Genomic DNA, 12,500 nt, shown 5'->3' on the forward strand with positions numbered 1-12,500 from the left:
CTTGCAGTCCTCCTCGGAGGAGTAGGTCTCAGAGGAGATGTGTGTTCAGGAACAGGAGAGAGGAACTAAGGGGAGAGTTCCAGCGCAGACGCAGTCAGCAAAAAGCATCTGGAACGTCAGCCCTCTCTTAATGATGCCCCCCCCCCTCAGACAAAAAAGAGGATGATGTATTCCACAGCTGCTCTTTCATACCTGCAGTCACTCATTTGCTTCCTCCTGCCACTGTCAAGTTTATTGTCGTTTTTGTCGTCATTCATGTTTCAGACACTGGACGCGCTGACAGCGTTCCCCTAGCGCCCTCTAGAGGACACAGCATCTCATTCCCTATTCTCAGGGAACCATTGTTCCATGCATAACCTGAGACATTTTTGCTTAAAACAAACAAAAATATCTACCAGTGGGGTAAGAAAAATAAGAAATAATCTTAATTCAAAGGTTAAACAAGATTATTTATCTCACCCCATTGGCAGATATTTTTGCTTGTTTTAAGCGAAAACTAACAAAGTTTTGATAATTGTTTTATCAAGTGAGCTGTGTGAGGTTCTGAGTGACGGACCTGATTGAAAGCAGTGATGGATGAGTGTTTACGGCTGGGAAAACAAAGCTTTGCTCCACTGATCGCCAGTTACTTTCACACCGTTTGTAGTAAGTAGTAATATAGTAAAACGCAGATAATAAAAGGTGAAATTCAGTAAACACCTTATTGATTATGTATGTTTTGTACAGACAAGCAGATGAAGCCAGAATATAAACGCATGTGCAAAGTTTCACATTAAATGTTTTCCCATAAAAAAAAAGGAAAACACTGAACCATTAAGCAGATTGCCTTTATATTCTAGCCTCATGTGCATCATTCATATAGAGAATATTACTGTTTTAAATATATTAAGGCACTTTAAGTGCTTTTACAATGGTTTGTTGAGCTATTTAATGATTGACATATTGGCGCGGGTGCTTAATATGAATTGCAAATGGCCAAAAACTTGCATTTTGTTCACATACCTTTGTTTTATTATTTTAAGAGGTGATCTAAATATGTATGGCTGTGAAACAGATGGAAAGTTGACAAGCTTGTGCTGCAGTTCTTTGGATGTTTTGCCCTCCAGTTTTTCGAGCCGGTCACGTGACTGAAATCTATGAATAGAGACAGCCCTAAATCATACATAAGTGAGCAATAGACAACAATACAATGTATGCGTCAAAATGATATATTATATATCTATTTATCTTATATATATATATCTTTTATTAGGATATTAAGATGATGTTCCATGAATATATTAAGTAAATTTCTTACCGTAAATATTCACTTTTGATTAGTAATATGCATTGCTAAGAACTTCATCTGAACAACTTTAAAGATGATTTTCTCAATATTTAGATTTTTTTGCTCCCTCAGATTCCAGATTCTCAAATAGTTGTTTCTCAGACAGATATTGTCCTCCGAACAAACCACACATCAATGGAGAGATGATTTATTCAGCATAAATCTTAATAAAAAATAAAAAAAACCTGACTCTTATGACTGGTTTTGTGCTCTAGGGTCACAAATGGCTTTTTCAGCGACAAGTGATTTCAGCTCCGTAACCCATTTGGAAACATGTCAAAATCTTGCCTTGCCTGCTTTTACAATCAATTGGTTTTTGCCCAGTGATTTTCTCTCTATATTTGCATAAAGTCAAGGAATTGCCAACCTTTTTGATGCTATTGTCCGCTTTCAATCCCACATTTCTCACAGCTCACTCACTGCTGCGCAATAACTGTACCAATAAACCATGGACCTGCAGCAGTCCACACACTATCCCTTCATAAGATGCGACCGGCTCCGACTCCAATGACACTCCAGGTACAGAACTGTTCTGAGACATGACTTCTGCATTAACAACCACATCCTCTTCAACACACCCCGGTCTGACAGCGGCACACACCACATGGAGGGTCCATCAGCTACAGAAGAAACTGATTACTGATGCTGACACCCGGTCAGCCAAACACATGCAGAACACCCAGCTGTTGAGTCTCGTAAAGCACGGGGTGATGGTTACTGACACACACGGCCTGCCAATAAGGCAATGCAAGCGTTTCTAAAAATACACCCGACTAAACCCCAGTGACTCATGCAGTGACCCGCCGGGTGACCCTGATAACCAGAGAGAATCAACTAACTAACACAAGCCACACTGCACCGCATGCAGAGTCTGAACCTGAGACAAGAAAATGAAAAAAAACTCTGATTGGGGGATTAAAACTGAAATCTTAACCATGAGCTGGCATTGACTTGTTAAAAATGCAATCACCAAATTAAAATGAAGTGTATTCAGTATAAACATCCAGTGGGAATATCATGGACAATTATGTTGAATAAATTAATAGAGGCAGAACAACTGATAGGATTTATCATATAATGTGATCTGATTTGAATAACTTAAACACAGTTGAGTTTCATTGATATGTCCCCAAAACCTTCAAACTGGCTGTTATTAAGCCTCTCATCAAAAAACCACAACTTGACCCCAAAGAACTAGTTAATTATAGACCAATCTCGAATCTCCCTTTTCTGTCCAAGATACTAGAAAAGGTGGTATCCTCACAATTATATTCCTTCTTAGAGAAAAATGGTATCTGTGAGGATTTCCAGTCAGGATTTAGACCGTATCATAGTACTGAGACTGCTCTCCTTAGAGTTACAAATGATCTGCTCTTATCATCTGATCGTGGGTGTATCTCTCTATTAGTTTTATTGGATCTTAGTGCTGCGTTTGACACAATTGACCACAACATTCTTTTGCATAGACTTGAACACTTTGTTGGCATCAGTGGAAGTGCATTAGCATGGTTTAAATCGTACTTATATGACCGCCATCAGTTCGTAGCAGTGAATGAAGATGTATCCTATCGATCACAAGTGCAGTATGGAGTACCTCAAGGCTCAGTACTAGGGCCGTTACTCTTCATGCTTTACATGTTACCCTTGGGAGATATCATCAGGAAACATGGTGTTAGCTTTCACTGTTATGCTGATGATACTCAGCTCTATATTTCTTCGCAGCCCGGTGAAACACACCAATTTGAAAAACTAATGGAATGCATAGTCGATATAAAAAACTGGATGACGAGTAATTTCTTACTGCTAAATTCTGAAAAAACAGAGGTGTTAATTATAGGACCTAAAAACTCTGCTTGTAATAACCTAGAACACTGTCTAAGACTTGATGGTTGCTCTGTCAATTCTTCGTCATCAGTTAGGAACCTAGGTGTGCTATTTGATCGCAATCTTTCCTTAGAAAGCCACGTTTCTAGCATTTGTAAAACTGCATTTTTCCATCTCAAAAATATATCTAAATTACGGCCTATGCTCTCAATGTCAAATGCAGAAATGTTAATCCATGCATTTATGACCTCAAGGTTAGATTATTGTAATGCTTTATTGGGTGGTTGTTCTGCACGCTTAGTAAACAAACTACAGCTAGTCCAAAATGCAGCAGCAAGAGTTCTTACTAGAACCAGGAAGTATGACCATATTATCATAGTATGACCAGATCAGAGGGTCACTGCAGTCACCCGGATCCAGTACGTATCCAGACCAGATGCTGGATCAGCACCTAGAAAGGACCTCTACATCCCTGAAAGACAGCGGAGACCAGGACAACTAGAGCCCCAGATACAGATCCCCTGTAAAGACCTTGTCTCAGAGGAGCACCAGGACAAGACCACAGGAAACAGATGATTCTTCTGCACAATCTGACTTTGCTGCAGTCTGGAATTGAACTACTGGTTTCGTCTGGTCAGAGGAGAACTGGCCCCCAATTGAGTCTGGTTTCTCCCAAGGTTTTTTTCTCCATTCTGTCACCGATGGAGTTTCGGTTCCTTGCCGCTGTCGCCTCTGGCTTGCTTAGTTGGGGTCACTTCATCTACAGCGATATCATTGACTTGATTGCAAATAAATGCACAGGCACTATTTAACTGAATAGGGATGACATCACTGAATCCAATGATGAACTGCCTTTAACTATCATTTTTGCATTATTGACACTGTTTTCCTAATGAATGTTGTTCAGTTGCTTTGACGTAATGTATTTTGTTTAAAGCGCTATATAAATAAAGGTGACATTGATTGTCTTATTCTCCTGCTTAACACTGCTTAACTATAATGTAGAAAGCGCTATAGACATAAAAGTGACTTAATTTAACAAGACATACAGGGTTAAAAATGGAATAAATATCATACTCTTTCAGCTGATTGATTACATGTGTCCCTGCAGCACAGAAGCAGTCATCAGTAGCACAGGGATATTTGTAGAAATAGACAACAATACATTGATTTCTCTTTTATGCCAAAAATCATTAGGATATTAAGTAAAGATCATGTTTCATGGAGATATTTAGTAAATGTCCTACCGTAAATATATAAAATCTTAATTTTTGATTAGTAATATGCATTGCTAAAAACTTCATCTGAACAACTTTAAAGATGATTTTCTCAATATTTAGATTTTTTTGCTCCCTCAGATTCCAGATTTTCAAATAGTTGTATCTCAGACAAATATTGTCCTCCGAACAAACCACACATCAATGGAGAGATGATTTATTCAGCTTTAGATGATTTATAATGGTTGGTTTCACAAAATTGACCCTTATGACTGGTTTTGTGCTCCAGATTGTCACATATTAAGAATGCAATATTTTTGTACATGTACAGTATGTTGAAGTTATTCAAATCAATCCAATGTGTACAGAGTTGTGCAGAGAGCAACAGAAATTGCTGTTTATGTATGCTGTATGTTTACGTGTGCAAGATACACTGTCTTTATATATATATATATATATATATGCACACACTGTGTGTTTCAATGGTAGACATTGTAAGCAGACTTTGTGGTCACAATTATGAATACGTGACCACTGATATAATCTCATTGTATTTTATATGTACAATAAGCAGAATAATTGCATCATAAAGTGGAGATATTGTTAGAAAGCATGAAGCTTGCGGACACAACCCAGATAACAACGCGTAATAACATCGATGAGACATGTCTCAGCTAGTCTTACTGAAGATCAAAGTAAACCATAAATGAATGAGTGATCGTTACAAAAGTGCACATCAAATACATTACACACAGATTTGGTGAGTGTCAGCTTTCAGAAACTATGAGACAAGGAAAGGTTTTGTGTGTGAGCAGTTACTGCCTCCTGCTGCATGACACCGGCATTACAGCTGACAGAAAACAAGAGAGCCCGGCTCAATCAGGTCAGAACAACTCTAGTTCATTTACACACATTTCCAGAACTGAACTTTGGTTCATAAGATATTCTGGAGGGGATTCTGGATTTCTCTTTTTATCACTTCATAAATCAGCAGATACTGTCAACAGACAGAAAACAAACACATTTTCATCATGTTTTAAAGAGTAAAATGTTGTTTAAATCAGTGTGAATTAAATATGAACAAAACTTTAGAATAGAGAGAGGAGTAAAATGGTAAAGTTTGGTGTTTAATTGAAGTCTACTGACACAAATAGATAGTTTAGTTTCCACTAGACTGAAAGAAGGGACACAAATCTCTAAACTGACCATGAAAAACTTTTGTGTCTTAAAACACTTCTGGTGGAGTTTAACTTTAAATGAGATCATCTTACATGCTGACAATGTCAAAAGAAAAAAATCAAGTATTGGATCTGAATCTAATGACAGGGACACATTCTGCTCATATTTGATCAAAATAAGAAATGACATTAAAGAAGTTTATTTCAGGAGCATTAGAAGATATCTTCTCAGATCTTCATTAGTCTGGTGTCATGCAGCATAAACACTTCAGCACAGATGTAATGATTCATGCCAGCAGATGGAAACGACTCCGATCGAGCCTTATGATGTCAAGCAGCATTCATAAAGGGTTTATGAATCGGATCGGATCGGATCGGCTCCACACTCGTCTGTCCGTCCTGTGATCATGCACTTCTGCATCTACAGCATCTCTCATGCATTCGGCCCCAAACACCACAGAATATTAGAATGATTTCTGAGGATCATGTGACTGGAGTAATGATGCTGAAAATTCAGCTTTGAAATCACAGGAATATATTCAATTTGAAAATATATTCAAATAGAAAACAGCTGTTTTAAATAGTAATAATTGGCTGTGTTTTGGATCAAATAAATGAAGCCTTGGTGAGCAGAAGAGACTTAAACATTAAAGATCTTACTGTTGAAAAACCTTTGACAGGTAGTGTGTGTCATACACTCATGAGCAGAAGTGCATGTGGCCGATGACGAGCGGAAATAAAGAGAGAGAGAGAGAGAGAGAAGCAAAGATAGAGGGCATACTTTTCGCAACGGCGATTCTGCCAACCGGACTTTCTTGGGAGATATCTGTGAAGAGAGCAAGAGAATTAATATCCGTGTATCCCTCTTCAGAGATATCTCCTGCTGCGCCGAGGCCTCCTGCGTCCAGTGCCTTCACCACACTCATCACATTTGAAATGGAATTACACTGAAATTGTTTATTATATATATATATATTAGTTAAACTGTTGTTAAATTGTATATGTTTAATATTTCAATGAATTAAACATGCTTTTAAACATACCAAAAATTTATTTTGGTATAAAAAATTAAAACTAATAATGATAATAATTTTAATGAATAAATTCATGAATAAATTGATGGATGGATGGTATTTGCAGAAACAATAAAACAGAATTTAGTTAACAAATAAAATGAAATTTGGGGGAAGTACAATTTAATTGAACTAAAATAAAATGTAAAACAATTTGGGAACAAATAAAACAGATTTTGGTTCAAAAATAAAATACAATTTGGAGGGGAAAAGAATTTGGTAAAAACTAACATAGAATATGGTAAAAAAAATAAATGAAAAGAAAGATAAAATGGTATAAGGTTAAAAATATAATAATAAAAAAAGCATAACTTGGTTAAAAAATAAAATGGAATTTTGGAAAAAATAAAAGGTATCTTCAGCTTCATTATTTTCTCTTTGTGTTGCTCCAGAGTAACATGCTGAACTGAATCTGAACTGAGATCACGACTGCCGAGCTCCAAAACGGACAAGCATAGAAAGACCTTATAAACTACCTCCACGATACCTTCACGTAGCATTATGGTTTATTTTGTTCTTTTCAGAGTTTGACAGTCATTGTGACCTTTAGATTCTCCTTCAGTTCAGCACACAAAAACATGAAGGTGAGCGAATGATGACAGATGCTTGATTTCTGGGTGGATTTTGTCTGAATTAGAACCATAAAGCTAAGAGCAGTGTAATATTGACACGCATGTTCTGGGACTCAAACTCGTGACTGCCATTAGACTAGCTCCAGAACGGATGTGTTATTGTCTCTGACTCTGATAACTACTGATGATGGTCTGCAGAGACACTGGACGCAGACAGGAGACGAGGACAGAACAGCAGAGAGGAGACAGAGCGGCTTTAACCAAACACACACATCAACACATCACAGAAGATCCTGCTGACCAGAGCCCTGGTTAGTGCTGGTTAGTGCTGATTAGTTAGGGTTAGTGCTGGTTAGTGCTGATTAGTTAGGGTTAGTGCTGGTTAGTGCTGATTAGTTAGGGTTAGTGCTGGTTAGGCTGGTTTGTGCTGATTAAGCTGGTTAGTGCTGGTTAGTGTTGGTTAAGCTGGTTAGTGCTGCTTAAGCTGATTAGTACTGATTAGTACTGGTTAGTGCTGGTTAGTGCTGATTAAGCTGGTTAGGCTGGTTAGTGCTGTTTAGGCTGGTTAGTGCTGGTTAGGCTGGTTAGTGCTGGTTAGGCTGGTTAATGCTGGTTAGTGCTGATTAGTACTGGTTAGGCTGGTTAATGCTGGTTAGGCTGGTTAGTGCTGATTAGTACTGGTTAGGCTGGTTAGTGCTGATTAGTACTGGTTAGGCTGGTTAATGCTGGTTAGGCTGGTTAATGCTGGTTAGTGCTGATTAGTACTGGTTAGGCTGGTTAATGCTGGTTAGTGCTGGTTAGGCTGGTTAGTGCTGATTAGGCTGGTTAGTGCTGGTTAGGCTAGTTAGTGCTGGTTAGTGCTGATTAGTGCTGGTTAGGCTGGTTAATGCTGGTTAGTGCTGGTTAGGCTGGTTAGTGCTGGTTAGTGCTGTTTAAGCAGCAGTTATACAGCTCTGTTCAGCGGGTCAGTTCAGCAGCTCTGGTCTCCGGCTGATTCAATCATTTACACTCCACAGAACCCCAAACATCCTACAATTTACAGCTTTAGCTTTCATACTGTGAAAAACTGATATACGTCAAAATATTATTTAGTTAATATTATTATGTTTCTATGAAAAAAATATTAAGTATTATTTCTTTAGATATTTCCATTTATTTATCATAATCACATTTCATTTGTTTACTTGATATTAAACTTTTAATTAATTAATTTTGTTTATTTAAATCTAATGATTTACTTATTTAAATCTGTTTATTTATTTATTTTTAGCACTTTTTATTCTAAACCTCATTATTTATTTTAATCACATTTTTATTTAATAAATTAATGTTTATTTATATTTTGTTTGTTTAAAATCTCATTTTTATTCATTTTTTATTTTCATTGTATTCATATTTTCATTTTATCATCTCATTTATTTAATTAATTTTGTATTTATTTTAAATGTTATTTTATTTAGCTATTAATTTGAATCACATTTTTAATTATTTATTTTAAATCTCTTTTTATTTATTTGAATCACGTTTTATTTATTTATTAAATTTATTTAGTTTACTGACATTTATACATATTTACGAATTTTGATGTGTTTTTATAGCCTGGCCAGCCAGACTAACATCAAGGTGTTTAGTTTGGAAACTCTCCATAGACGAGGCTTACTCCGAGGGGCGGGATAAACGGCTAGTGGTATTGTTGTAGGCATTAAACTTGCATATTTCTGACTGCATCTGTCATATTAAATCTTTTTTTTTTTGTTTGCACTGAGCTTGAGAAATTCTCCTCCATGAAAACATGTGCGCTGCTTTATGATTTATATTTGGGGTTTGGAGCAGGGCTCATGTTCTCTGATAATCGTCAGTGATTAAACCAAAGAAATGAACCAGTGTGGGAGGACGAGAGCTGTCGGCACAGGAAGTGAGCCACAGGAACAGGAAGTACCTTCATGGGGGTGATGTAGGAGGGGTCCACCATGGGCTTGGGCCGGTTGGCCGTGTCGGCCAGAAGACTGTGCCATTGCTGCGGCAGGCCGGTGAACTTCTGTTGCTGCGGGTCGAAGCCGGTGTGGACACGGTGCTCGAAGTTAGAAGGAGCTGAGATCTCCAGACGCTTCTTCTTCTTCCCAAACATCCTGAAAAATCACAGAGACACGACCGCCATCAAATAATCACCTCACTGATTCCAGAAAACACACCATAGTTACATCAATATAATCAAGTCAAGTGACTTTTATTTATATAGCGCTTTTAACAATACAGATTGTGACAACGCAACTGAACAACATTAAATAGGAGAATAGTGTGTCAATAATGCAAAAAAGCAGTTCATCATTGAATTCAGTGATGTCATCATCCAGGGGTGCATTTCCCGTACAACGACGTACAGGGCCGGCTCTAGGTTATTTGGTGCCCAAGGCGAGAGATATGTTTTTGCGCCACTCCCGGTTGCTGAGCAGCTGAGTTTGACAGCTGCCTGTCAGAGTGACTCAGTCGTTTTTTAGGATTGTAAATCTAGTAAAAGAAATGGACAAATACAAGCAGTGTGTGGACAGTGCACAGTAAAAGTGTACAGCGAGTGCGCAGCTTTTATAATACGATACATACATTTAATTAACTTTTTTTTTTTAATTCTGCAATTTTGTGCCCCGTCCAGCAGATGGCGCCCCAGGCGGCCGCCTGTGTCGCCTGTCGGCAAAGCCGGCCCTGACGACGTAACGTGCTGATTAACCACACATAGTACGATGCATTGTTGTTGAAACGAACTAGCTAGTTACGACTGTTTCCTGAACACGGTCGCATCTCCGTCGTTTGAACCACATTAGTTCAACAACATAGGGCCACTTTTAATGATGTCACACGCCACGTGGTGGAGGAATAACTTCTGCTATTTAACTGATTAGACATATCATAAGATGTTGCTGTATTGAACATGGCACCTGATGACTAATTACTTTTGTTCCCTGAAATTTCGCTCCGGGGTTTCCTTAGGTATTTGTGCACATGCGCACTCTTCAAAAACGGCGTTTTTAGTTGAAGCTCAAACATACATAGATTAAAATGTATTTTTATTAAGATATAATGTAATATATAGATTGCACTACGTGTTAGCTTGCTTGTTGTGCCCAAGAGTATATTTATTTAAGCCTATATCCCTTGCTAACAAGAAACTATGCTTCTAACCACAGCTCAAGAGCTGTAGTTCCTACCACGTAAGTTCGCGACATTGTTTGCGAATGTTCGTTTGATCTACGGTTTCGGGAAACAACGAATCATTGAACTATGTTGGTAACGACGAAACGTGTAAAGATACTTTTGGGAAAAGCACCCCAGGTCAGTTCAGTTTACATAGTATCTGTGCTAAGTCAACGAAATCGCTGGATATGAAGTGTCCCCGACTAAACAAGCCAAAACTCCGTCGGTGACAGAATGGAGAAAAAAAATCTCACACAGTTTAGACAAATATCTTTTTACATACTCACACACACCACACACACACATTGACTCGCTCTATTTTGACAAGACCAAATACATAAACATTGTCATAACCATTACCATCCTCAGAGTTGACATGATTGAAACATGAATTCTGCCAACAATACCAAGCCAAGGGCCACTGACCTATATATATATATATATATATTATTATTATTATTACAATTAATAAATTGTTGTTTTTGTTAAAATACTCAAAAGATGGTCACAAGATAAATATTCAAATTTTTCCTCCCAGTAGTTTATTCAAACAATTATCAACATTTTCGCATTTAGATACAGAAGAACTTTGCCTGTTGAATATTAAAAACATATAAACAAACAAAAAAACTTTACCTGCTCATCTCCTGGATCTCTTCTCTCCACTTTCCCTAATTGCAGATTCAATTATTAGATCTGTCAGAATTAATATTTTTATAGTTAGATTTTAGGGGGGAATCAAACTGTAACACCGTGTCTCAACCAGACGTTACGAGATGCGATAAAAAGTATCTTTTCCATGTAGTTTTTGTCCTGACCACCCATGACAGCAACATGTAAGCGACATGGAATTCTATTTTAGAAATGTTTTCTATTTTCTGCAATGTCATAACAGGAACAACATACAAAATAAGACAGTGATAATCTTACCTCATGATTATGTGTTTCTACAATGTTAAAATTGTCTAATTATTTTGCATGATCTTTATAGCCATAGTGAAAGCAACAATAGATTGGAGGTCGTGGCCTTGAGAGTTTGACTCCTGACCCTAGGGTTGTGGGTTCGAATCTCGGGCCGACAATACCACGACTGAGGTGCCCTTGAGCAAGGCATCTAACCCCCGACTGCTCCCCGGCTGCCGCAGCATAAATGGCTGCCCACTGCTGTGTGTGTGTGTGTGTGTGTGTGTGTGTGTGTGTGTGTGTGTGTGTGTGTGTGTGCGTGCGTGCGTGCGTGCGTGTGTGTGTGTGTGCTGGGATATTTCTGGAGCAGCGGATGATGTTTCTGTCTTATAGAAACTCCTCAGATATCCCAGAAGGCCTTTCAGAAGCACTTACAGCTCTATTAATAACCAGCGTGAGTTTCCCTCATGTTCATCTTGAACTGTTACTCCTCTGAAGCGTCAGAGCTGGAACCGCTTAACTGTGTGAGCAGTGAGACGGTACGGGAGATTACCCATGATGCACTGCAGCTGAGAGAAACATCTGCTAAAACAACGACAATGAGCTTCTGTTTCACTTGGACACTGATACACACCCTGCAACAACTGATCAATAAAATCAACAATGAAAATCATCGCTAACGAATGTCATTATCGATTACTCATGTCTGCCCATTGTGCACAGAGAAATTCTGCCAATCGTGTCAAATTACACACTGGATAATGCTTTTCTATGGACAAAATGGATCTAAATTAATCTAATAGTGGAGGAAACAGAGTGAGCCGCTTCAGGAAAGCGTGATCCAAGCTGCCCAAAACATGTGAAGGCTTTATTTTTATACTTCAAGCTAATGCATTAGTGTAATGTTTAGCATGGCTTGTCCTGTCAGGTGCTTTGATAGACTCTGCAGCTCAAGACTTGTCTTCCACTGAAGCTGAGCAGGGCTGAGCTGGTCAGTACCTGGATGGAGACTCCTGGGAAAACTAGGTCACTGCTGGAAGAGGTGCTAGTGAGACCAGCAGGGGGCGCTCACCCTGTGGTCTGTGTGGGTCCTAGCGCCCCAATGTAGTGATGGGGACACTATACTGACAACAAGCACCATCCTTCAATGAGATATTAAACTGAGGTCCTGACTCTCTGTGGTCATTAAAAATCCCAGGATGTCTTTCAAAAAAGAG

At 38.4% G+C, this 12,500-nt stretch overlaps 1 protein-coding gene across 2 annotated transcripts in view; it reads right to left on the reverse strand.

Moving 5' to 3' along the window:
- LOC132106360 (serine/threonine-protein kinase PAK 5-like) overlaps nucleotides 1–12,500 on the reverse strand; it is a 63,992-nt gene that overhangs the window by 36,943 nt on the left and 14,549 nt on the right. Inside the window, exons 2-3 of one of the 2 annotated variants that reach the window (XM_059511971.1) lie at nucleotides 9,131–9,320; nucleotides 6,328–6,372 (exon numbers count right to left, since the gene is read on the reverse strand). In XM_059511971.1, the coding sequence (XP_059367954.1) occupies nucleotides 6,328–6,372; nucleotides 9,131–9,319 (234 nt within the window). In that variant the 5' untranslated portion in view covers nucleotide 9,320. The remainder of the gene's footprint in view (nucleotides 1–6,327; nucleotides 6,373–9,130; nucleotides 9,321–12,500) is intronic. The other variant, XM_059511972.1, reaches the window with a different exon arrangement.

The sequence above is a fragment of the Carassius carassius genome, chromosome 27 (genome assembly GCF_963082965.1).
Source record: "Carassius carassius chromosome 27, fCarCar2.1, whole genome shotgun sequence".
Taxonomy (NCBI): domain Eukaryota; kingdom Metazoa; phylum Chordata; class Actinopteri; order Cypriniformes; family Cyprinidae; genus Carassius; species Carassius carassius.